The sequence below is a fragment of the Schistocerca piceifrons genome, chromosome 7 (assembly GCF_021461385.2).
Source record: "Schistocerca piceifrons isolate TAMUIC-IGC-003096 chromosome 7, iqSchPice1.1, whole genome shotgun sequence".
Classification (NCBI taxonomy): domain Eukaryota; kingdom Metazoa; phylum Arthropoda; class Insecta; order Orthoptera; family Acrididae; genus Schistocerca; species Schistocerca piceifrons.
The window spans coordinates 89,142,437-89,170,413 of NC_060144.1; the positions used below are offsets into that span (position 1 = coordinate 89,142,437).

The following is a 27,977-nucleotide window of genomic DNA, read 5'->3' on the forward strand; positions in this document are numbered from 1 at the left end:
ACACATGCACAGTATGGTTATTTTGGCTATTCACATAACAGAACTGACAGATAATGCTGAGTAGGAATAGTTTGTCTGTAAACTGAGAACTGAGCAAGCGCTCATGCTGGAGGAAGTCGCCTTTCCCGGAAGAACCTTATAGCTGCCATACAGGATGACAAAGAATCTATTTCCCCCCATAGCACTGTAGAACAGTGGGCAGAAATATATGTAATTTCTGTCCGTAAGTGTTACTCGTGTTAGTATTATTAGTAACTCATATCTGCATTCCATGTAGTTTTAACATACCGTATTTACTCGAATCTAAGCTGCACTTCTTTTCCGGTTTTTGTAATCCAAAAAACCACCTGCGGCTTAGAATCGAGTGCAAAGTAAGCGGAAGTTCTGAAAAATGTTGGTAGGTGCCGCCACAACTAACTTCTGCCGTCTACATGGGCATGCTTTGCAGGCACAAAGATAAATACTGGCGCCAAAACCTGTGCGTCTGTACATAAATTAAAAGAAAAGGTAGAAGAATGTAAACATTATGCCATGTATTCTTTCTCATTTAAATCCTGTCTGCCTAATAAACTACGAAACTAGAGTGAGACAACAGCAAATTCGGAAGAATATACATATCATATCATGTCATGTTTATGTTTGTATTATTCTTATGCTGAACAGTGATACAGTCGGAAATGAAGCACGAATCTAAGATGACTCTAATTTCTGTGCAGAATGTAATGTACTAAAGAGACGTCTGCAAAGATTTTCATACGGAGAAAAACTTTCGTTAACTTTCGTTCGGAACATCTTCTATCATACGCAGTATATTATTTGGTTCTAGTTGATCATTATCAAAGAAAGCAGCAGTGTAAGTAACAACAAATAGCAGTCTCTTGCCATTGTTTCGCTTATGAGACAATTTCAAGATTTTAAACATGGCTGCAGCAGCAACTGTTAAAGGATGGCAGCCAAAAACAGTTGCAACTGTTTTTGGCTGCCATCCTTTATTGTATGAGACAATTCCTCTTTTTTTTTTTTTTTTTTTTTTTTTTTTTTTTTTTTTTTTTTTTTTTTTAAGGCACGGTAGCGCGTACAAAAGCAAGACATGCAATGAGCGGCGACAGGTCGTAAACATTCGTTACCAGAATGCGATAAACAATGCATGACACAGTACAATAATGCATTTTCAGCTTAGAGTGACGTAAACACCTATAACAAAGAGAACGGCACTTATCGGATCAAAGAAAAATAAGCGATTGATTCAAACCAGACGAAGCATGTGAAAAAGTAAGGATACCTGACACACAGCAATGGCTACTTGGTAAAGCTTAACTGTTAAGCTTAAGACTCGAACCAAACTACTGTAACTGTGTCTTCATCCATTCGACCTCAATTGTGTCTCGTGTTACGATGGACCAACTTTGTTTCTATTTGGAGGGGCGGTCAAAACTTTTCTCTCGCCTTGAATTTCAAGTCTCATTTTTCAGGTGCAGCTTAGATTCGAGTAAATACGGTACTTTGTGGTAAATACCCCCCACCTCCACCATATATATCTGCCCAGAGTCACCAGTGATTCATAAGGCATATGGTGGAGGTTTGGTATATAGTTGCTTCTTGTGACATAGTGGAGTAGACAGTGGGGAATCATCTACTTGATCTTCAGCTTGCAGACCTTTGAAGAAGATAAATGCAAGAACACAATGTGATGGCCTACCTTCCATTGCACTTCTATACCCACTCCCCAAACAATTTATTCCTAAATATGATATATGGCTTTACTGCCCTTAGATGCGATGCACACATTCAATATTTGTTTTTAATCTAGTTTATTTAAAGAAAACCATTAACTTTACACTGTTAAACCAGTATTTTTAATAGTCTTATTCTTCCATCATCTGCAATGTGGAAACTAACGGTCCTAGAGAAAAAAATAAATAGGAAATTATTTGTAGAAAATTATATATAGCTCAATTTTCTATCAGGAAATATTTTTACTGGAGGTCACAATTTTAGAGTTATTGAAGAAAAACATAGAAAAGTTACTTTTAAACACCTGCCACCCCAATTCACACATTCCGTCGATCAGGAATTTTAGTATGTTGTTCACAGTACGCCCTTCTACCATTGTACAAGAATTTGTCACTACACAAAGTTTTCCTCTAATTTTCCTTCATTAACTGACTATATAATGTATACAATCAGTGAACTTGCAGATATGTGTACTTGGAAGTTTAAATGTAAGGTTTATATCGCGTCTTCGCTGTGAAAAAATACTTTACTGCGAGAACTATAGAAAATGACACTAACTGCATATGTAATAACTTATCACTTCAAAATTTGGTATGTAGAAGCTAATTTGTGCCATGTCCAATATCTTTTACTGGGAAACAAATTTGATGGCAGTGGACCAGCATACAATCCTCCATATATAGCTGAACTGGTCTGAACAGTGTAACAGATATGAATTGTGAACATTCTTGGGTAAGGCAGCAATTGCTTTGATGCCTGTGGAGTGGCTAGCCATGTTCTGAACAACAGTTAAATATACTGTTACAACTACAGAAAAGATAAGCTTATTGAAAATAATTCAGTCTCCATTTTTAAGTACATTGAAAAGTGTGAGGAAAAATGTAATCTTTCCCTGTTCTGCAGTTACCAACCCTATAGGCATCCATGATATTTCATGTTAAGACATTGACACCGTGTGTGTTCATATTTCATGGCAGATGCTGTCTTGTTTTAATTTACTGGGTGTGTTGGTACATTAATGAAACCACATAAAGGTTGCACATTTTTCTTAGTAGGTATAGAACCTCACATCTGTGATTCTACCCAGTACACCTTTCAACAGAAATAAAGGATGCCATTATGTGTTGAGCTTCCCACACCACTTTGTGGCTTGTGACACCCTGACAAAATGTAATAACTGTGCAGTGTTGCTTGATAAAGTCCAAGGGGACAAAATTAGGTAATCATCAATGAAATTAAGTGCTTGTTTTAAAGAAAGAAACCTTGTACAGGAAATGACTACTTTCAAGAAATTTTCTGTATTCTTTCACATCAGGAAATTGCGTTGATACAGCCCTTTTTGCTGTGCACATTCAGTGTGTGGATATCATAGTAATCAGTTTTATTCTTGGGCTTCCCATCATGTTCATCATTAATAATAGTGTTACAAATGATTTGTAGCTTCTGGGGAAAGAGAGGACAGTGAGCTAATGTGGAACAATTTACACTGATTCCCAGCAGAACTGAACAAATTTCAGGCTAGCATTGTGGAAATACCTTCACTTATAGTCGTTAATAGGAAATTATGATGCTTCGTAATGAAGACATTGCTGTTTTTGTATGTGTTTTGTCATGTCATGCTGATACCCTTGTTATGATGATCATTTTTAGTTCCTTTAATACCAAATCACTATTTTCCTTTTACCTTGTTAAATTTTTTTTTAACCCGCATTCCTTTTCAGACAATATTGCAAAATGCTATAATTTGCATTCAACTTGGAATGAATTACTTCACTTTAATTGGGTATCACATATCACCTTTCTCATCCACTCTTTGCAAACACATTTAATGATCTGCATTTAAGGTGTTTGTACTTTTCAATCCTACATAAAATCCAACTTCAGTTTCTGTGTTCGGTTTCATGACATATTACTGAAATGTTTTGAGCTAGTGGGCTGTATCATTTGTGTGTATCACTTCAGTTACATCGTCCTGAATTGAAAGCAGTTCCATTATATAATGTTATATTTATAACACATCAATATATAAGGTGAACAAAGGGAAACTATTAGTGGAGAAAAGGTTGTTAGTTGCCAGGAGTTAATTTAAAGTTTACTTTTCTACAACCTTATGTGGCGCAAAGCAGTGGAGTTGTAAGAAACACTTCTGAAATTTGGACAGAGTGCCAAACGATTTGAACTCGGAGAAAGGGTTGGTAATATAATATTAGAGTTGTTAAAAGTATTTGATTTGGTGTCCAGAATCTATGAAAGAAAAGACTATCAAACTTTTTCAGAAAAATAATACTGTCTTAAGTGACGGGTAATGTGGAAAGTATTGACTCTCATCCTGATTTCACATTCTCGCATATTGCTGGCTAGAACAACAACAAGAAGAAAAATTGAGAAGCACTAGACAGAAATCAAGTATCAGCTCCTTGGGCCAAAGTCAGGATACCTTTATGGATCTAAAGAGAAACTGCAGTCAGTGTAAGATGTAATAGGATATTTCAACTTGTGACAATCTTTTAAATTCAAACAGAGGTGTAATATACCAAAGGAACAAGTAAACATGAGGTTTGTATGTAATCCCCATTGGATTGAACTTGATTGTCAAAGAAACAGCAAACAATCTAAAATAAAATTTCAGAATAGATGAAAGATGCAAAAGGAATGGTACTATCATTCAATTTTGTATTCAGCATATCTGTTCTCAACAAACCTAACAAAGATTTATTGAAGGAAATGCACAGTCTGCTTAGCAAAGATTTTGGGATAAAGGTGAAGAAATTAGAGACCAATAGTGGGGAAGTATAAAGAAGAATAGTGACATCCTAAGCATCAAAACTGGAGGAGAAACAGTACACACACTTATAAAGATTTATTATGTCGAAGGAGCAAGATTTGTGTGATGTCAAAGCAAGGAAAAGTAACAGTCCTCTTTAGATAAATTGCTCTGTGGGTGCTGTGTATTGATGTGGAACTGAAAACATTTCAGAACAGTGTGTCTGAAACAGCACAGTATGGAAGTGAAGCTTAGATTTTAGGAAAATAATAAATAACCTGTGTTAATTTAAAACATGATGTTATAAAAGTTTACTAAATATTATGTGGCCAGGTAAAATGAAAAATGAAGAGCTCAATGAAGATTAATGAAGAAATATGTGTAAATGTCTTACATGAAGAAACACTGGTTACTAGAATGTCTGCTATGGCAACTAATCGTAGTTAACTTGAAACTGGGAGGGACAGTGGAATGAAAAACATAGAAGCAAACGAGAAGACATAAATCAGATTTTTATGGATATTGGCTGTAAACAGGAAAGCCTAGCACGAAACAGGAAGAGGGTGAAAAGAACACATCGGGGAAATAGTGACTACATGTCTGTCTGTATTGAAAAGTTACCGTAACCACTAATGCCTTAATAAGTGGTGTGTTGCTGCAAATTATGAACAGAATTTTAATTATGAAGGGACTTTCAGGTTCTACAAACATACAACAGTGGCTATAGCTATAAGATTACTTATTAATGTTGTCATTTGTAGTTACAATTCACTTGTAAGTTGATGGGCTATTCCTTGTGTATAGTTTAGGTATCATGTTGTAACTTTCTTGATTTTCTTACTTAATTGTTTTTCTAAATCACCACTATCTAATACTGAAACGCATTTGTAATTTTACCTTATGTGTATTTCAACTCTTCTTTCATTTATCTCTAACACTGATTGTTATAAGAATTCATATCATCATCCTGGAATGCAGCCATATAGCACAACTTGTAGTAAGTTGAAATCTCTGTTGCCTATTCATTTTTCAGTTGATGTTCCTCAGAATTTTGATATCCCCATTCTATTCTAGATATTTTTCTTCATTTATCATCAGTCTTGGAGAACCTTGTTTTGAAAGCACTTGTTTTCAAGTGTACATCATTTTTGAAAAGCTTCTTGCAATTTACTCTGTAGTTGATTGTGTAATCAACATCTAATCAAACAGTATTCACAGAAGTTATTGAAGTAATGAGTTGTACACAGAAAACAAGTATCCGTGTTTGTAACTTGTTCCAGTCTTTGTAGGTATTATACTTGTTGAATGTCTTTGTTACTGTTGATATAATACTTGTTTCGATTACCTTTTCCAATAACTGGTTAGGAAAGTGTCTGCTTTGGCTATATGGGCTTCCAAACATGTAGCATTGATATAAATGTATTAGAAATTTGTCATAAGTCCAATTAATGGATTGAGCTTTTATTTCAAATTTAGTCTTTCTGGTATTGAAGGAATTGGATTGGAAATTTATACTAAACCTATTCAATTCAAACATTAGTGGCATTTCTTCAACTACTCTAAGGTTATCACATTGTTCTTTCTCTTTCTCCCCCCTCCCTTCCCCCTCCCTTCCCCCTCCCTTCCCCTCTCTCTCTCTTCCCCCCTCTCTCTCTCTTCCCCCCTCTCTCTCTTCTCCCCCTCTCTCTCTCTTCCCCCTCTCTCTCTCTCCCCCCTCTATCTCTTCCCCCCCTCTCTATCTCTTCCCCCCCCTCTCTATCTCTCTTCCCCCCCTCTCTATCTCTTCCCCCCCTCTCTAACTCTTCCCCCCCTCTCTAACCTCTTCCCCCCCTCTCTACCTCTTCCCCCCTCTCTACCTCTTCCCCCCCTCTCTACCTCTTCCCCCCCTCTCTACCTCTTCCCCCCCTCTCTACTCTTCCCCCCTCTCTACCTCTTCCCCCCCTCTCTATCTCTTCCCCCCCTCTCTATCTCTTCCCCCCTCTCTATCTCTTCCCCCTCTCTATCTCTTCCCCCCTCTCTATCTCTTCCCCCCCTCTCTATCTCTTCCCCCCCCTCTCTATCTCTTCCCCCCCTCTCTATCTCTTCCCCCCTCTCTATCTCTTCCCCCCTCTCTATCTCTTCCCCCCCTCTCTATCTCTTCCCCCCCTCTCTATCTCTTCCCCCCTCTCTATCTCTTCCCCCCTCTCTATCTCTTCCCCCCCTCTCTATCTCTTCCCCCCCTCTCTATCTCTTCCCCCCCTCTCTATCTCTTCCCCCCCTCTCTATCTCTTCCCCCCCTCTCTATCTCTTCCCCCCCTCTCTATCTCTTCCCCCCCTTTCTATCTCTTCCCCCCCTTTCTATCTCTTCCCCCCCTTTCTATCTCTTCCCCCCTTTCTATCTCTTCCCCCCCTTTCTATCTCTTCCCCCCCTTTCTATCTCTTCCCCCCCCTTTCTATCTCTTCCCCCCTTTCTATCTCTTCCCCCCTTTCTATCTCTTCCCCCCTTTCTATCTCTTCCCCCCTTTCTATCTCTTCCCCCCTTTCTATCTCTTCCCCCCCCTTTCTATCTCTTCCCCCCCTTTCTATCTCTTCCCCCCCCTTTCTATCTCTTCCCCCCCTTTCTATCTCTTCCCCCCCCTTTCTATCTCTTCCCCCCCTTTCTATCTCTTCCCCCCTTTCTATCTCTTCCCCCCCTTTCTATCTCTTCCCCCCCCTTTCTATCTCTTCCCCCCCTTTCTATCTCTTCCCCCCCCTTTCTATCTCTTCCCCCCCTTTCTATCTCTTCCCCCCCCTTTCTATCTCTTCCCCCCCCTTTCTATCTCTTCCCCCCCTTTCTATCTCTCTCTTCCCCCCCCTTTCTATCTCTCTCTTCCCCCCCCTTTCTATCTCTCTCTTCCCCCCCCTTTCTATCTCTCTCTTCCCCCCTTTCTATCTCTCTCTTCCCCCCCCCTTTCTATCTCTCTCTTCCCCCCCCCCCTTTCTAATCTCTCTCTTCCCCCCCCCTTTCTATCTCTCTCTTCCCCCCCTTTTCTATCTCTCTCTTCCCCCCCCCTTTCTATCTCTCTCTTCCCCCCCCTTTCTATCTCTCTCTTCCCCCCCCTTTCTAGCTCTCTCTTCCCCCCCCTTTCTAGCTCTCTCTTCCCCCCCTTTCTATCTCTCTCTTCCCCCCCCCTTTCTATCTCTCTCTTCCCCCCCCCTTTCTATCTCTCTCTTCCCCCCCCCTTTCTATCTCTCTCTTCCCCCCCCTTTCTATCTCTCTCTTCCCCCCCCTTTCTATCTCTCTCTCTCTCTTCCCCACCTTTCTATCTCTCTCTCTCTCTTCCCCACCTTTCTATCTCTCTCTCTCTCTTCCCCACCTTTCTATCTCTCTCTCTCTCTCTCTTCCCGACCTTTCTATCTCTCTCTCTCTCTCTCTTCCCGACCTTTCTATCTCTCTCTCTCTCTCTCTTCCCGACCTTTCTATCTCTCTCTCTCTCTCTCTTCCCCACCTTTCTATCTCTCTCTCTCTCTCTCTCTCTCTTCCCCACCTTTCTATCTCTCTCTCTCTCTTCCCACCTTTCTATCTCTCTCTCTCTCTCTCTTCCCCACCTTTCTATCTCTCTCTCTCTCTCTTCCCACCTTTCTATCTCTCTCTCTCTCTCTTCCCCACCTTTCTATCTCTCTCTCTCTCTCTTCCCCACCTTTCTATCTCTCTCTCTCTCTCTTCCCCACCTTTCTATCTCTCTCTCTCTCTCTTCCCCACCTTTCTATCTCTCTCTCTCTCTCTTCCCCACCTTTCTATCTCTCTCTCTCTCTCTTCCCCACCTTTCTATCTCTCTCTCTCTCTCTTCCCCACCTTTCTATCTCTCTCTCTCTCTCTTCCCCACCTTTCTATCTCTCTCTCTCTCTTCCCCACCTTTCTATCTCTCTCTCTCTCTTCCCACCTTTCTATCTCTCTCTCTCTTCCCCACCTTTCTATCTCTCTCTCTCTCCCCCACCTTTCTATCTCTCTCTCTCTCCCCACCTTTTCTATCTCTCTCTCTCTTCCCCCTCCTCTCTCTGTCTCTCTCTCTCTCTCTCTCTCTCTCTTCCCCCCTCCTCTCTCTGTCTCTCTCTCTCTCTCTCTCTTCCCCCCTCCTCTCTCTGTCTCTCTCTCTCTCTCTCTCTCTCTCTCTCTTCCCCCCTCCTCTCTCTGTCTCTCTCTCTCTCTCTCTCTCTCTCTCTCTCTTCCCCCCTCCTCTCTCTCTCTCTCTGCTCTCTCTCTCTCTCTCTCTCTCTCTCTCTCTCTCTCTCTCTCTCTCTCCCCCTCCTCTCTCTGTCTCTCTCTCTCTCTCTCTCTCTCTCTCTCTCTCTCTCTCTCTTCCCCCCTCCTCTCTCTGTCTCTCTCTCTCTGTCTCTCTCTTCCCCCCTCCTCTCTCTGTCTCTCTCTCTCTCTCTCTCTCTCTTCCCCCCTCCTCTCTCTGTCTCTCTCTCTCTCTCTCTCTCTCTTCCCCCCTCCTCTCTCTGTCTCTCTCTCTCTCTCTCTTTCCCCCCCCCCTCCTCTCTCTCCCCCCCCTCCTCTCACTCTGTGTGCGTGTGTGCGTGTGCGTGTGCGTGTGTGCGTGCGTGCTTAGAAAAGACCGGAAAAATGTAATTTGAAAAGAAGAGGAAGTGTCATTTCAGTTTTGTTTCGGTGACTTGGTTTTTCAATAGATATTATATGTAAAGTTGATCAGGTGCTCATAAGTAATGATGAGATAAAATTGATCTTTTTAATATGTGACATAAATTTTGCTATGTGATTTTCTTTCAAATATTGCATCAGCACTGACACCATCCCAAAAGTGTGTTAGATGTAGCACCATGTAGCCAAAGTGGACAGTAAGAATGTTAGGGAGAACATTATCCCATTGTGTTTCCTTTTGTTGTGCTTATTGTGCGTTCCTACAAGGATGGTCTGCGTCTTCTTCCCCACTCAAAGGCTACTATGAAGACTGGTGGCGACCACGAAAAGGTGGGTGTTAATGTTGGACATTGTTGATGGAAATGTTTAAATGGCTAGATGCTTTTAGTTTTAGATAATGGCACATGATGAACTGTGTATTATTTGCCGTTACAGGTTGTAAAATAAAAAAATAAAAAATTATCTTGACAACCTTGTGTGTGATGCCCGTGTCAATTTATTGTGAGAAACTGAAAAACTGTGTTGCTTTTTTATTAAATTCTTTAAGAACCCAGATTATCTATCATACATGATTGTCACACATGCAAATTGCTAGCCATTTAAACAATTTTAAAATAGTAATAAAATTGTAAACCTGTTCTGTCTCAAACTGTATGTTGTGGCTTCATCCTAAAACATGTTGTGTATAACATTTCTATTCTTGAACTGATCCACACTAAAATTATCATACACACATTTAAAACTAACAAGCTTAAGTGTACCCATACTTGATAAATAACTGTTCTACAGGTAACCTCAATCTGAACTCTGTTCCATTTTGAAGTTAAGGTTAGAGATTAAAAGAAAATTAGAGCTTTAGTTTCAGACCAGCTAAGTATCTACCTGTTTGGGAATATTTATCACATTTATAGCAGTATTTACATGTGTTAAATAAAATTTCGTTGTTTGACCCTAATCCCACACTCATGTAGTGCTGCCATGAGCGAAATGCTGCAAGAAACAACATTTTACAAAGTAAATTTGGGAAATAATTTGTTGGGCTGTTTATATTTCTCCTTCTTCCCCTGTTCCCACAGTACATTTTAATGAGAGCATTTAAATAAATTTTATGGTGGTGAAAATAGTGATGATGTCCATGCTTGGCTTCTATCATGGTGTGGGACTAGGATCATTCGTTACCAATTGGTTATAAAGATACAAAACACAGATGTTCATCTGTATTATAAAAAAATTTTAGTACACTTGTTTGTTTTCTTTTTCCTGTCCCTCATCCAGCTCACGCATTCGACTATTACGGTAAGTTTTGAGAGTTGATTTTTTTTTTTTTTTTTTTTTTTTTTTTTTTTTTTTTTTTTTTTTTTTTTTTTTTTTGCTTTGGGTATTAGTAGTTTGCAGGGAATGTCAAATTTGTGTTAAACTTTAAATTTCGCTTTTGCCCCTATACTGCTCTGACCCTTATCTGAGACAAACTGCAGCTTTAAGATTGCATACTATGAATGCTTTGTGCAGTTACCTTTATGCAGATTGCTAAATTTCTCTCTTGTGTAAAATTATGTGTGTACACAGTTTGGCATTCCCATAGCAAAATTATTCCAGAATTCAGTGTTTGCTCTCCACCCAAAAAGTGTGTCTAACATTAAATTACAAACTATAAATCGCATGTGTGAAATCATTACACAGGTCATGTAGGACACACAGTTGTGCCCATTGCAAACCTGTTGTACAGTCCTAATGCAGCTTTATTGAACTTCATGAGCCAACAGTATGGAATCAGGAAAGGATGGATTCTCATGCATGTCTGTCTGCATGTAATAAGTATTAAGTGGGTTGTTCATCGTATGAATTTTGCTGATATAAAAGCTTTTGTGAAAACGGGGTTCCCAGGATGTGCTGTATTACTTATGTAGACCAGTCAACATTGAGATCAGTGCTGCACATCATCTGAGAAAGTGTGTATTGCAGACATGTCTGCCAATTGATTCTAGTATCTTAAGATGTAATGTTCATATTTTATTTAGTTTCTTCTTCATCTTTATGTACTACAGTAGACGGTTGTGCCCTGAAGTGTTACTTCATCCGCTCGTATTTAAACTTTGAAGTGGTAAATACAGAAAATGCAGCACTTGTCACAAAGCCTCAGCATATTTCACTCTGTGTTGCCACACAATTTACAAATAATATATAAATTGTAAGCTTAATTAACACTCTAATGTATAACACAGTATTTCATTTTTATGTTACTTATTTAAAGAACACACACACACACACACACACACACACACACACACACACACACACACACACCTTCCTCTTCAATTTGTAGACTGATAGTTTGTCCATTCATTGGGAAATAAAGTGTCATCATGTTTTTCTTAGTGTCACTATTGTGTTCTTTGATTCACTGATCACTCTTGTTACATTACTATGGTTCTTGATGTAAAATTTGCAATAATTTTGGAAACCATCTTACTTATCATTTATTGTATGTTAGTTAATGTTAGGGAAATGATTTATCTTAACTTAGACCTTCTTAGTGTTGAATTCTGTAATATAAGTTTCAAATATGTATCTTGCAATTACTTTTTTTAGTTAATATGACTGATATACATATTGTAATCATTTCCATTTTTCATGTAATTGTAGAGTCCATCAGTGAAATAATCTGAAGGACTTGGTGTACGTAGATGATGCAAATAGCTATTGGTTGAAGTTTTCTGTTTTGTCAGATATTTCCCATTAAGTAAATAAAATTCAGGGAAATAAATTTATTACTGCCAGATAAACTGAGCTTCACTGAAAACTATGTTTATCAATAAAACCACATTGTACACCAATGATTTCTTTAAGTAAATTGTGTAGTTCTTCAGCATTGTGGTAAAAAAATCAGTGCATTTCTTAATCTTAGTATAAAACTTATACAAGATTTGTTCATTGTGATGTCAGCATCCTTTTGAATATTGCCGTTACTGCACACTCAATAATAAGTACACAAGAAGTGTGAATAGCATACTATATGAAATTAGTAGACTTCATTACTGTGCAGTAAAGATGAATATAAAGTTTTGTGCATTGGGTTTGGCAATTCTTGTTGAATTAATAGTAGATATTTTGTTCCAACAGCTTATCTACAAAATCTTTGTGTATTGAAAAAAATATAGGAACTCGTTAAAAGTAGAATGATTAGAAACCTCATTTATGCAACATCATAATAATAATAACCAAAATAATTCAAAGCACAGAGCTATATCTCACTTTGTATTTACATCAAGATATTTACTGATATTTGGAAAAATACTGAAACCATTTCTGAATTTGTCCATTGTCCTGTTTACACATTGTCGGACATATCGTAATACAAAACAAGGTTTAATGATGAAATTGTGAGAGAACTGAATGTGCATAGGAGAGATGATAAGCACTGTAAAAGTGGCTGTATGACAAACATTCCAAATATAGATAAGCTGTTTTGTGGCTATCAGTCTCTATAGCTGAATCTTCATGTTGCAGTTCTTCAGAGCTATATGTTTAATGCTTAAATAATTTCAAATATCTCCAAAACTTTTTGCAGTGGCAGCCACTTCCCACATAAATAAGGTATAAAAAAAAGTGTGATTACTACTGTAGATTCCATGTTCCTAGATCTCTGAAAAGCATTTGACACAGTGCCTCACTGCACATAGTTAATGAAGGTCGGAGCATATGTAATGTCTTCTTAGATATGTGAATGGCTTGAAGATTTATGAAGTAATCCAGTGTGTTGTCCTTGACAGTGATTGTTCACCAGACAAGGATAGCATCAAGTGTGTCCCAGGGAAGTTTAATATGACTGTTCTTGTACTCCATAAACATAAATGATCTAAAAGGCAGGGTGAGCAGCAGTGTGCAACTGTTCGCAAATGATGCTGGAGTACATGGGGTGGTTGACTATATGAGTACAGGGCGAGTTGGACACAACTTCTTTTTCGTGTGGTGAATGGCAGCTTGGTCTAAATGGAGAAAAATTCAAGTTAATGCAGATGAGTAGGAAAAAACAATCCTGTAATGCTCAAATACAGTATTTGTGGTGTGTTGCTCAAAACAAACATATTGATTAAATATCTAGGTGTACTGTTGCAAAGCAATATCAAAGGAAATGAGCATGTAAAAATGGTAGCAGGAAGACGAATGGCTGACTTCTGTTTATTGTGAGGATTTTAGGAAAGTGCTGCTCATCCATAAGAGACCTATACAGCCTACTTGTGCTATCCATTCTCAAGTACTGCAAAAGTGTTTGGGATCCCCATTGGGTGGGATCACAAAAAGACATTGAAGCAGTTCAGAGGCATGTTGCTGGATTTCTTACCGGTAGGCTCAATCAACACACAAGTGTTATAGACATGCTTAATGAACACAAATGGGGATCCTTGGAGGAGTGCTATAGAAACAATTTAGAGGAGTGGTGTTTGTAGCTAACTGCACACTGATTGTGCTGCTGCCAATGTACATTTTGTGTAGGGACTGTGAAGACTAGAGAGAGTAGGACTCATATGGAGGCATATAGTCAGTCATTTTTCCCTAACCCTATGTGCAAGTGGAATAGGAAATGGCTGGTTGTGTTACATGGTACCGTCCACCATACACCACACAGTTGCATGTGGAGTATAGATTTAGATGTAGAAAGTGACTATTATAGAGCCACTGGAGTACACAGAATCCAGGATGAGTCTAGTTGATCAGTTTGTTTTACATCTAGTTGCATTGTGAGCAGATTGTTACGAAGGCCATTTCACTTTAGTTGTAACACAGTGTGTAACTGTTAGTAGAGGTACTATCTAGTTTGGAACTGAATCACATTGCCATTATTATCCTACAGAACACCATAGTGGCTCCAGTTAAGATGCAGTGATGAGACACTGGACACACATTGGGGAGGACGGTGGTGTAAATTCCCCTCCAGTCATCTTGGTTTGGAATTTCCACAATTTCCCTAAACTGCATGAGATGGATGCTAAGATGGTTCTTTTGAAAGGGCATTTTTGGTTTACTCACCCAATCCAAGCTTCTTCTGCCTCTTTTCCTTCCCTTTTCCAGTAACATTCACAATTTACATTTCGTAGATGGTACTCAAAAGTTCTGCAGAGGTCTTTGGACTTACTGTGGCTGTTGTGATAGGTTTCACTGGAACTCAATAATGTTCTGCTTGCTCCACTTCCCCAAGAATTGTCACACATCATCCTCAGTCTAGTTGATTGTGTTTCACATTTTAACTAGTATTAGGAAATGAAGCTGTGCTACTGATTAAACTGAAAGTAAACCAGATTGAAAATGCAATTGTTTCTAAAAGGCATTACATCACTGGCATAGATATTGAACTATCACACAAAGATTAGGACTTGTTTGTAGAGTTGTGAAGAAGCCAACGTCAGACACTCTACATACATTTGCAAAATGATTCATTAATATTGGCATTTTCCCTTTTTTTTAACATGGTATTCTTTTAGCTTCACTTTCATTCTAAAGAAGTGAAAAATTGTAATTCCCGTAGTAACTGCTGGTCTGCTGAATAAAGTGTGCCTACTGACCGAAATTCAGAAAACCGGGAAAAAGATTTGTACAATATTGTTTCTAAAACAGTGTTATGTATACCTCACAAGGTACTGTATAGCACTTGATGAACGGTATTTTCAACCAGTATTTGAGATTTTCTGTCCTACCTCACTTGTTAATTGAACAAGGGAGAGTCGCTGTCAGCCTACCTGTGATACCTCAGTGCACCAAAGGTTGCTGAAGTGTGTACTTTACAGAAGAATTGCAGATGTGACTGGAGGAGTGTTGGGAATGCCTGGGGAAGTGTACACTGCTGCATGACCTGTCAAAAGTTCATTATATACTTTCCACCACAAAGACTAATCTAAATGCTTAGGCTTGAGGAAGCATTTTCTTTATAATGAATATTGCAGTGGTAGCTTAGTATAGTTAATAATATAACACTACAATAAAATATTTGTGTCAGACCCTTTCCTCCTACAAAACTTATCGCTTGTGATATGTTAATCCATTTATGAAATGAAATTATTCACAAAACATTTCCTAAACAATTGAGAACCTCAGGAATACTTATGTAAAGGATGACAAGAATGACAAAATGTCATGTTCAATACAAAGTGAAAGAAGTGACATGCATATTTTTGCGTTACTCTCTGCGTTCTAATATATGGTTTCTTTTTCCTCAGTTATTGGTTTATTGCAGCAACTCGCACATAGTAATTCTATTTGTACTGCTCAAAATATACCAAAAGAAATGTCATCAATAGAGGAAAGCTGCTCACTTTTATTTTTATTCAGGAAAAGTCACAGAAATTCACCCAGAACCCTCAATAGAATTTGAGGGAAAATTTTATCTGTGGGGACGTAACTCTGTGGAGTCACCTGGAACAATATTGCTGCCCTGAGGTAGTTCAATTAACCTCTCTGGACCTGCAGTTAATTTGCTCTGATCCACGCTTGTGACAACGTGCTTTGTACGTGGTAGGACAGCAAAAGATATTTGTATGGAATCATACGACCTTTTAGTTGGTATTATACATAACTAGTATCCTGAGTACCATACTTCCTACAGATCTATCCATGGACTTAAGTCTCAGGTGACATTTCCTGTGATTTTTCCTGTATCCTGAATGGCTGGAATGGAAGTACCTCTGTGTTTGTTTCCTCTCTTCTACCAGGAGCCCCTCGATCAATAAGCTGCCAGTTTTATGTTAAGTATGTTCCCATAGAGTACAATTCATGTAAACAATGCAATATAATTATTCAGACAGAGGCTTCTGTTTGTCTGGGCAATCTAACATTGAAAAAAGTAATATTCTGCATTCTGATAGTTGTATGTTGTTTCTCTAATTCATTTATGCTCTGAAAGTTGTGTGCAGTCCTTTATGCACCATGAGTGTTGCAAGATGTCTTCTTGATGTAGTAAGAGGACTAGTGAACATATTGTAATGAAATGCTATTAGCATCTTGTTTCAGCAGGTGGATACTAACTGGTCTGCTGTTGTAATAATTTACTTTTAATTATTAGATAGTCTTCTGGCTTCAAAGTGTGAGAAATGTGTGCTTTCAGAACATTCAAGTGTTTTTATTACTTGCAAATGTGAATTAACTTCCCTTAAACTACAAATTTAGATCATTTACTTTCACTTGCTGGAATCTGTTATCTGTTGGTCTTTTGGAAACTGTTACCTAGTATTATAGTCAAAAAGGGCACATTTTGGAAAGTTACGTGACTGAATATGACAATTACATTAAAAATTATGAAAATAATTAAAATGACAAAAATGAACTAATGATTGTGTTGTAGTGTTGTTGTTACTGTTATGAAAATGTAAGTAGAATTTATGTATGTGAAGGAATGGAAACAGTTAAAACCATGGTATTAGTTTGTAGTCTGGTACTTCTTACTTGGAGCTAATCTTAGATGGCTTTAAATCTTTTTCTAAATACTAGTGATGCCACTACTATTTCTTTGAGTATTTAGAATGAATGTAGAGCTGCAATTATAAAAATATTTAGATAATTAATATTGATGCAACACTTTTCATTTAAAAGTGTAAATAAGAAGTGTGTGTTTAATGTCTTATTTAGCAATTGCTAGAAGTCAGGCCCCAGCAAATAATATCCTGAATGTTTTTAGATTGTAATACATACATCCACTGAATAAGCCATGTGTGGAAATAGATTATTATCTTCAAGAAACTAAATGTAAAGTTCATCTAGTATCATAATTATAGGTGTCTACAAACTGTTACAGTATTTCATTGATTACAGAGGGTATCCAGAACATAAGTACTGTCAGTGAAATAGAACTGAAGTTTGTTATAAAGATGCATCACATTTTGTATTTGCATATTGAAGCACTGTCACCATTTATGACAAATTGTTTGACAGCATTATTGTCTGCAAATATCTTGCCAGCAAGAAGAACTGCAGTGTGAAAAAAAATGTTACATCTTGTTTCCTGTTAAACCTAGTTTACACGACGACAGTAGGTTGCAGGCAACTGTGCTACTGGCCACAGCGTGTTTGCGCAACTCATTAGTGAAACTAAACAGTTTCGGGGTGTTCCAGCTTTGGCGACACTAGTTGCATGAGTTTTGAGGTTATGTGAGTTTGTAGAGTGTAGACAAACTGAAATATGAAGTGGGGAATGGAGAATAACGTTCGCTTTTCTATATCTATGCTTTGCATAGGTGTTTGTGAGATTTCAGTGATGCTGATTACAAAAATAAGCAACATACTGCTGCTCCTGAGACCGTCACGTGTGATAATAACATAGAAAGTTTGACAATATCTGAGCTGCAGTGCAAAATTTATTGAATTAGGAGCACATATACAAATGCATTAAGAAAAATAAAAGCAAATGTAATTCTAGTTGTAGAAATGCTCTTGTCTACAAGGCTAAAATCACATCATTCGAGTTGGCCGACTCTTCTTCTTCTTCTTCTTCTTTTTAAAATGTCACAGCAGTGCTCCCCATTCGCATATGTTTGAATTTTGAAATATTGCCACTACAAATCTATCTTCAAGAGAGTAGTTTGCAAACCACTCTCTTCTTAATGCGGCCTGCTTCGAATAATTACTGCAGTGAATGTTAATAATCATTACTGTTAATAATTATTGTTGTTAATGAAAAAGCGTCATCACCAACTAAAACCACATCTTGTAGTATGCCGAGTGTTCTCGATTGTAATGCATGCAGTGTGATATGTAATTTCAGTTCTGGCGACGGTGCTTCATGCATTACAATATCTTTATTCCTTATCGCATAATTAACTCTTATTTAGGAGAAATGTGAACAGTTCTGGTGACATTCTAAGATGATTAAAAGAACTTCTTGGGTCTTCCATTACAAATTATTTCAGTATGGATGCTGAGCAACCAAGCTGACATCTTTTCTTCACCCAGTCACAAATCGAAACACATTTTCTTATTTTTTTCCTTATGCAGCGATTCCACATAACAAGCTTTAACTTCATCACAACTTGTGCAATGTGCAGCTGCCAAAACTTTCATTTCAGACACGACTCAGTGACCCACAAAATGACGAAACTTAAGTGTATACTGGTTTCGCTATATCTACAGTCAAATATGAAACCATTTGTGCACAACTCATTCTACGCAACTAGTGGCGCAACCCAATGTCGTTGTGTAAACTAGGCTTAGATATTGTGATACAGCTATGGTGCCTTGATACAACGAGTATGTCAACGTGATAGTTATGTTGAGACATATTCAGGTCTCCATGTAGACTTCGTGAGCTGTCTACTTCTGTTGCATTCTGTGTTGAGCAGTGGAACTTATGTTCTGGAATTTTGTCGTACCTTGCTGGGTGATAATGACAAGCTTACAAAAAGAGAAATAAAGGTGTTCTGCTAGTAGTGCAACAGTAAAGGTGTATGAACTTATCCATCAGAGCGTACTTATAGTGAGTCAAAATTAAATGAAAGACCAACTTAACCATGGTCCATAATGCAACTGTAAAATTTAACTTTTGAAAATTTTACTGCCCCACTTTGTCATTTGCTCTTTCAACAGGTGTTTTATTGTGGAAACACAGTGAACAGTTAAATGTCGTATTTAGCCAGAAACATCTGCCCTGATCTTTTTTGTTTGAATTTTCACTCATTTTTATCAGTGTACCACAGATGTTAGAATGCAGTATCAGGATACTTGTGTTTTACTTGCTTGAGGCGGACTTGTAGGGCTGTAGGAAAATGTGTATGCTGCTGACTAATCAGCAGTCTCTCTTTATTGATTGGCGACTCCATGTCTCTCTTTAGATCACTGTCCCTTGTGTTGGTTCACTGATCAATGAAAAGTAGTGTGAACTTGGAACATCCAGAATATTCTTATTATATTGGATAAAATATTCTCTGTATAAGACATGTGCCATGAATGTGGGAAATCCACTCAGTCCTTCACATCGTTGAGAATCGTTGGTGTAAGGATGAGTGACATACTTGTCTTCTCCAGAAAGGTAAGTCTAGAAGAAGAATGATGTGATAGTACTTCTGTTTACAAAGGAGATTAGTAACAGACTGAACCTTTGATTCAGTGTGAGGCATATTGCTTGATTAGAAACTGACAATAACAGGTTTCCTTTGGCTTCATTAAAGCATGTCAGAGCAATGATAAGAGTTTTCTTCAAAACTGCAACTGGTCAGTTGCATCAGCCTTGCGTAGTATGAAATTGTTCTCTTTTTCTAAGACCTGTACGATGGGATGTGAAACTCCCAACTTGCTTCCTCTCTCACTGGACTAGTATTGTGCATAAAAAATAATTTGGATTAATGTTCACAATTTGTATGCAATGGATGTTCAAACTATTTTTTGAAATAACCAGTTTTCCACTGTTAGTAGTGTCGTTTACTGATATAACTCGTGAATGTTTTGGATGCCATCAGTAACTAACTCTATACTGGGTTTCTCAGGAGAGATGGTCTACATTCAGGGATATTACAGGGATGATCATTCGAAGAAAGAAGTTTAGTAAACATTGGCTCTAAAATGCATACATTACAAGCTAGGAGCACTTTTTCATCCCCACCTGCAGGTCTGGGGGTTAGAATAGGCCCGAGGTATTCCTGCCTGTCGTATGAGATGACTGAAAGGAGTTTCACATGTTTCAGCCTTTATGTGATGGTCCCCTGTAGGGTTTGACCTCCATTCTTCAAAATTTTCGTGAAGAGTGAGCCAATGGAGAAGGGCACCTTACAAGGTGCATCGTGCCCATCATGCATTGAGATCTTTAGCCCACTTTCTTGTCGTCGCATTGCAGTCCTGCCCATTCTCCATCTCTTGGGTTAGCACACCTTCCTGGGTGTGTTTTCCACCATGCACTATGCAGTGTCGATTTCTGCATCAACAATGACCATGGACTTCTTTGCAGCTGATATCCAGCACGGTAGCCAGGCCGTTGGGGTGTGGCCGCCATGTACCCTATTGGTTGTAGCCTCTTGACCACACAGGGATCACTCTGCTGATGCCTGCGCCGTTAACTCCCCACATATGCCAAGGGGTAGATGCCCATCCCCATGGGGCATTGGGACTCCCGGCAATGGCCATCCTGCCTGGTGGCCTTTGCTGCGGCTGGGTGGTGCCTGTAGGAAGGGCCCCTGGTCGGAGTGGGTGGCATCAGGGCAGATGACACACGATGAAGCGTAGTCTATCATCTCTTGCTAGTGGTGAAACACCAGCAGTCTCTAAGCGATCACGAGCTCAATTCAAGAAGTATGACTCCAAATCATTCCCCTCCCTGGCCACACCATGGGAGGAACGTCAGGCTAAGGATGGCATCTGATCTTATTCGCCCCGGTATCTTGTATGTTCGAGAGCTGATGGGGAATCTTTCATGATGATGAAGCCTCAGTTTTTGTTGAGTGTTTAGAGGACAAGTTTGGGGAGGTGGAGGGCTTGTCCAAAATGAGATCTGGGTCAGTCTTGAGCAAAACAGCATCCTCTGCCCAGTCACGGGAGTTACTCGCTTGTGACAAGCTGGGGGATGTTACTGTAACCATCACGCCCCATAAGAGCTTAAATATGGTCCAGGGTATCATATTTCACAGAGACCTTCTTTTGCAGTCCAACAATGAGCTACGCACCAATTTAGAGTGGCGAGTTGTACATTTCATCCAGCATGTCTACTGGGATCTGAAGGATAATCAGGTTGCCATCGGTGCCTTTATCTTGGCCTTTGAAGGAGATACGTTGCCCAAGAAGGTCAAGGTGATAGTCTACCGGTGTGATGTAAAGCCCTATATCCCTCCCCCGATGCGGTGCTTTAAGTGCTGGAAGTTTGACCATATGCCCACCTCCCATCTGTGTCAACTGCTGTTAGCACCATTTGCCTTGCTCACCTGACTACAGTATTCTCCAGAAAGAAAGGAAAATCGTGGAGTACAAGACCCTAGACAGATTGACCTACACTGAGGCTAAGAGAAAATTTGGATGCCTGCATCCTGTGCGTATGACATGCCACTGCTACAACAGTTCTGGCACCATCAGCTCTGCCAACACAGGTCACCTCTCAGAGCCAGAAGACTACACCTGCCCCCTTGATGGTGGGTGGCATTTCCCTCACTGTTGCTCCTGCACCATCTACTTATCTACTTCAGGAGCAACACCCTCCCCCCCCCCCCCCCAAAACGGGGGGAGTGTCCCCACTTCTAAGCCAGAGAAGCTAGGGTCTTCTTCGGTTTCTTTCGCTAGGAAGGGGTCTGTTGGGCCACTCCCTTCCCAGGTTTCTTCTAGTGGAAAAGACAACGCCTGTCAGTGGCTAAAGAGTCCAAAAGCAGCTGGTCCTAGGGCTTCACACTCATCCTCAGTCCCAGAGACTGAGCCAGTGAAGTCCTCCCAGCCAGTGAAATCCAAGGAGCAGTGAGAGAAATCCAAAAAGAAAGCCCCGGAGACCAAGGAAGTTGCTGTGGCAACCACACCACTACTACCTACAGGGCTCTGCGGCTGAGGATAAGGTGGAGATTTTGGAGGACCTAGATCTTGCGAGACCCTCAGACACAATGGATGTAGACTGCTCAGGCAGTAAATTGGTGGCTGCAGGTGACTCTTGAGGCATAAACTGCCTCATTGAATGTTACATGCCTTTCCAGTCTCACAATGTCATCCTCCAGTGGGATTGCGGTGGTTTTTTCAACCGCCTGGCTGATCTACGGCAACTGTTAAGCTTTACACTTGCTATCTGCATTGCCCTCCAGGAAACCTGGTTCCCAGCAGTGCGAACCCCTGCCCTCTGCGGCTATAAGGGATATTACAGGAACCATAGCGACTATAATCAAGCATCAGGTTGAGTTTGCGTTCATGTCCTAAACTCGGTCTGTAGTGAACATGTGCCCTTCAAACCCCTCTTGAAGCCGTGGTTGTCAGAATAAGGATGACAGAGGAAATAACTGTCTGCAATGTATATCTTCCTCCAGATGGTGCAGTACCCCTGAATGTATTAGCTGAATTGAATGATCAAATCCCTAAATCTTTCCCACTTCTGGGAGATTTTAATGCCCATAACCTGTTGTGGGTTGGTACCATGCTTACTGGGCGAGGCAGAGATGTCGAAACTTTACTGTTGCAATTCGACCTCTGCCTCTTAAATACTGGGGCCACCACACAGTTCAGTGTGGCTCATCGTAGTTACTCGGCCATTGATTTATCAATTTGCGGCACAGGACTTCTCCCATCTATCCACTGGAGAGCACATGACAACCTGTGTGGTAGTGACCACTTCCCCATCTTCCTGTCACTGCCCCAGCGTCAGGCACACTGGCACCTGCCCAGACGGGCTTTGAACAAGGCAGGCTGGGGAACTTTCACCTCTGCTGTCACCGTTGAATCTCCCTCACACGGTAACATCAATGTGATGGTCGAGCAGTTGACTAGCACAATTGTTTCTGCATCAGAAAATGCGATCCCTCACTCTTTAGGATGCCCAAGGCGTAAGGCAGCCCCTTGGTGGTAACCGGTAGTCGCTGATGCAATTAAGGAGCATCAGCGACCTCTACAGCAGCATAAGTGGCACCCTTCCATGAAGCACCTCATAGCCTTTAAATGGCTCCGTGCCCGTGTTTGCTACCTTATCAAACAACAGAAGGAGGAGTGTTGGGAGAGATATGTCTCCACCATTGGGTGCTACACGGCACCTTCGCAAGTCTGTGCAAAGATCAAATGTCTTTTCGGGTACCACGCCCCAACAGCTGTCCCCTGTGTTACCATAAATGGCGAGTTATGTATCAACGCAAACGCGATTGCCAAACACTTCGTCGAGCAATTTGCTTGAGCCTCTGTGTTGTAGAATTACCTCCCAGCCTTTCACACATGCAAAAAGTGGCTGGAAGTGAAATTCCTCTCGTTCACTACACACTGCAGTGAATCCTATAAGGCCCCATTTACAGAGTCATAGCTCCTCAGTGCCCTTGCAAATTGCCCCGACACAGCTCCTGGGCCTGATCACATCCACAGCCAGTTGATTAAACATCTCTCATCTGACTACAAGCGACATCTTCTCGTCATCTTCAACCAGCTCTGGTGCAATGACGTCTTTCCATCGCAGTGGCGGGAGAGCATCATCATTCTGGTGCTCAAATCCTGTAAAGATCCACTTGATGTGGATAGCTATCAGCTCATCAGCCTCACCAGCGTTCTTTGTAAGCTGCTTGAATGTATGATATATGTCGGCAGTTGGGTTGGGTCCTGGAGTCACGTGGCTTGCTGGCTCCATGTCAGGGCGGCTTCCACCAGGGTCGCTCTACCACTGATAATCTTGTGTCCATTGAGTCTGCCATCCGAACAGCCTTTTCCAGGCGGCAATACTTGATTGCCTTCTTTTTTTGACTTACGTAAACCATACAACACGACTTGGGGACATCATATCCTTGCCACATTGTATGAGTGGGGTCTCCGGGCCACTCCTGATTTTTATCCAAAACTTCCTGTGGCTCCGTACTTTCCATACCCAAGTTGGTTACTCCCATAGTTCCATCCTTATCCAGGAGAATGGAGTCCCGCAGGGCTCTGTATTGAATGTGTGTGTGTATTTTTAGTGACCATTAACGGTCTAGCAGCAGCTGTCGGGCCTTCTGTCTCACCTTCTCTGTATGCAGACAACTTCTGCATTTCGTACTGCTGTTCCTGTACTGTTGTTGCTGACCAGCACCTCCAGGGAGCCATCCACAAGGCGCAGTCATGGGCTCTAGCCCACGGCTTCCAGTTTTCAGCTGCAAAGTCGTGTGTCATGCACATCTGTCGGCATCGTACCGTTGATCCAGAACCCGCACTTAACCTTAATGACTATTCGTAGTGGAGACATATCAATTCCTAGGACTAGTTTTTGACGCTTGATTGACTTGGCTCCCTCGTCTTCGTCAGCTTAAGCAGAAGTGCTGGCAGCACGTCAGTGCCCTCCATTGCCTGAGCAACACCAATTGGGGTGCAGATTGCTGTACGCTGCTGCAGCTCTACAGAGCCCTTGCCAATCCTGCATCGACTACAGGAGTGTGGTTCATGGTTTGGCAGTGCCTTCAGCATTGCATTTACTTGACCCTGTGCACCACTGTGGGGTGTGATTAGTGACAGGAGCTTTTAGGACGAGTCCGGTGATCGGCGTATTGGTGGATGCTGGTGTCCCTCCACTGCAGATCAGACGTGCGCAGCTGCTTGCCAGTTATGTGGTACACATTCATAGTTCCCCTGAACATCCGAATCACTGTCTCCTTTCCTCACCCGTGGCGGTCCATCTCTCGCATCGGCAGCCCAGATTGGGGCTAATGATTGCAGTTCGCATGCGGTCCCTTCTCTCCGAACTGGAGTCCTTCCCTTTACCACCTCTACTTGCAGTCCATTCACATACACCTCCATGGTGTATGCCTCGGCCGCAGCTTCGTTTGGAGCTTTTGCATGGCCCTAAGGACTCCGTTAACCCCGCCGCTCTCCGCTGTCATTTCCTCTCGATTCTTGACGTGTTCCGGGTCTCTGAAGTAGTTTACACCGACGGCTCAATGGCTGATGGTCACATAGGCTTTGCATATGTTCATGGAGGAGACATTGAGCAGATCTCCTTGCCAGTTGGCTGCAGTGTTTTCACTGCAGAGCTGGCGGCCATATCTCGTGCTCTTGAGTACATCAGCTCATGCCCTGGAAAGTCATTTCTCCTGTTTATTGACGCATTGAACAGCCTTCAAGCTATCGACCAGTGCTACCCTCACCAACCTCTGGTACATCCATTTAGGAGTCCATCTATACCCTGGAACAGTCCCCACGATTCCATGGTGTTTGTGTGGACCCCAGGACATGTCGGAATCCCCGGAAACGAACTTGCCGACAGGCTGGCCAAACAGGTGACGCGGAAACCGCTTCTGGATATAGGCATCTCTGAAGCTGACCTGCGTTCTGTCTTACACAGCAGGGTTTTCCGGCTTTGGGAGCCGGAGTGGCATAACAGCACACATAACAAACTGCATATCATTAAGGAGACTAAGAATGTGTAGAAGTCTTCCATGCATGCCTCTCGCAAGGAATCAGTTGTCCTCTGCCGGCTCTGCATTGGCCATACGTGGCTAACGCATGGTTACCTCCTCCATCGCGAGGGACCCACCTCAGTGTTGCTGTGGCCTCCAAATGACAGTCGTCCACCTCTTGCTGGACTGCCCACTTTTAGCCGCTCTGCGGTAAACTTTTAACTTTCCGAGCACCCTGCCTTTGGTGTTGGGCGACAATGGCTCCACAGAAGCTTTAGTTTTACGTTTTATCCGTGAGAGAGAGTTTTATACTTCAATGTAGGTTTTAGCAAATGTCCTTTGTCCCCTCTGTGTACTCCACGCTAGTGCTTTTAGGGTGGAGGTTTTAATGTATTGCAGAATGGCTGACTTTCCCTTTTTATTCTCGTGGTTGGCCAGCCACTGTAATCTGCTTTCATGTTTTACTCTCTTCTGTTTCTAGCATATCTGTTGTTTTGTTGTCCTCTTTTGTTCCTTTTAGTGTTTGTTGCCTCATCTTCATTCTTGTGGCTTTTCCTTTCTTTCCATTTTGTGTTATATGTTTCATCCGTTTTCTTCTCACACTTGCGGCATTGTTTTATTAGGAACAAGGGACCGATGACCTCGTAGTTTGGTCCCTTCTGTCATCTTTTAAAGCAACCTAACAACTTATTCATCTTTGCTACTGTCAAGCAATCTCTTGTACTGAACAAGTGCTCATAGCTCTTAAGATATGCAGTTTAGAGCCCATGTTTACTCAACTTTTTCACTTCAAATGATGGTCCCCGTCATATCCCTGAATATCGACATTCCTCCTGAGACATGCTGTAATTAGTACTCATGTCTTCTGTCTTCCTTTCCTCCCTCCCTCCCTCCCTCCCTCCCTCCCTCCCTCTTCACTCCACCCCACCTCAGTCCACATCCCATCCCTTTCTTTAATTGATGTTCATGATTTGTTATTGGAAACTATGCTGCCTGACCAACTGATAGCATCATAATATGTGATCAGTGAAAAGACAATTCTCGTGAATCTTTCAGTACATCCTTTTTTTGAGATTGAAATAAATAATTTGCTTCCAAGCACTGGAAGAGTCCTCCAAAATTTCATTGTTATGGGATGTTTGTTGTAGCAATAATAAGCTTTGTTGCTTTTTCCAAGCAGAGGGATCAACTTTTTGAAACTATCTGTATGGTGATGTAGGCTGAGCTCCCAAGTACACTGCAGCTATTCATCCTGGTTGGCCATCGTTTGTGAGTAACTGACGAGAAACAAAATTTTGCAATTTTGTGTGATCTCCACTGTTTTCAAATAGTAGTGTTATACAAATTGGTTGTGCAGCCTCATATGCAAAAGGATGTAATTTTGATTCTCATTAGGGGCTTTGAAATCTTTGATTCTTAAATCTCTATTGAAATGATTTTGATCATTATTTTCAGTACAGATTTAAAAATATAAGATTTCAAACCATCTAATGAGATTTGAACCCATAATCTTTTGCATATGAGTCTCATGTTATAACCTTTATGCTACACAACCAGTTTGTAAAGCTGTAGAGCATCATGCAAGATTCTGTTGTTCCCACCAGGATAAGCCAGGGTAAGTGGTTGCAGGGTGTAATAACTGGGACCTACATCACTGGACAGATGGTTTCAAAAAGTCAATTCTACCACTGGGGGGGCCTTTTTCTTGTTAGCATGGAATTAAAATTTCTGTTCGATTCAAGATCCTTTTATTAGTCATACAGTTGTATCTCCTCACAATTCTGCAAATTGAGGCAAGACTTTTTTGCTACATGTAAGGTGATATCTGTTCTTCAAATTGAAATCCAGTTATCCAAGTTTGTAATAAAATGCAATCTGCATAATATTGATAAATAATTAACCATATTCAACTGAGAAATGTTGGGCATGTATCAAAGGCCTATGTGATAGTAGTTGTGTGCAGGAAATTGAGGGAAGTATAGTGACACAAATGAGACACATTGTAAAAACTTATTACCCTGTTTTCCCCAAAAGGCCTCAGATCATGTCAGTCTTATTATCTCTATCCCTCATTATCACCAGTTGTTCAAGGAAGCCTGATGAATACATCTAATTCACCAATTATCAGTGAGTTTCACCAGACCCATTTAAGCACTTAAACTTTTGAAACATCTCACTTGATTTTAGTAGATTTGTGAATCTTGACTGTTTTTGCCCTGTGCTTTCACTATTTTCTGGTTATCTTTTCATTGACATAGTGCTGTAAAACCATAGATGAACAAATCACCTGCTTCAAAACTTTGAAGCACTTGTTAAAGAATAAGGACCAGAATGACAGTACATGGCTTGCTGGATCCTGTTCTAGCAGCTAGCATTTTCACTGTATACTGACACGTCAACTGGGCAGATTGTTCCTATTTACCGTGTTATCTCAGATTCACATTTTTGCCTTTTACTTAAGTGTTTTTCCCTCCTACATTCTCTGTGTATGGTTCTTTACTTTCTAAAAAATAAATTGTCAGATTCAGAAAGCCAACTACCTTATTAGTCCTTACAACGCACAATCAACTGACCTGTAAATGAGTTTTACATAATTTCCTCTTTGTTGCATTTAGCCTCTCTTAATAGTTTTGGACATCTTAAAATTAAGTTCTGCCTTTTAATTTATCCTTGAATAAATGGGTGCAGAGTGCCCTAATTTGCTAACAGCTTGACCTGTCTATTGGAGAACTCTCATTACCATTCTCTGCTAAGTAATGAAACTATGATGATGTATTACTCCAGCTTTAATTGCTGTTAATTTGCTTTTTGTGAAAGGCACCAGACAGCTTCTTTCTTTTTTCATATGCAGCATTTATGAATTTTT

At 40.6% G+C, this 27,977-nt stretch overlaps 1 protein-coding gene across 1 annotated transcript in view; it reads left to right on the forward strand.

Moving 5' to 3' along the window:
• The window catches only part of LOC124805283 (cytoplasmic dynein 1 intermediate chain-like), a 180,216-nt gene that overhangs the window by 79,152 nt on the left and 73,087 nt on the right, over positions 1-27,977 (forward strand). The window contains 2 exon segments of the mRNA XM_047265795.1: positions 9,387-9,449; positions 10,395-10,415. Of these exon segments, the coding sequence (XP_047121751.1) occupies positions 9,387-9,449; positions 10,395-10,415 (84 nt within the window).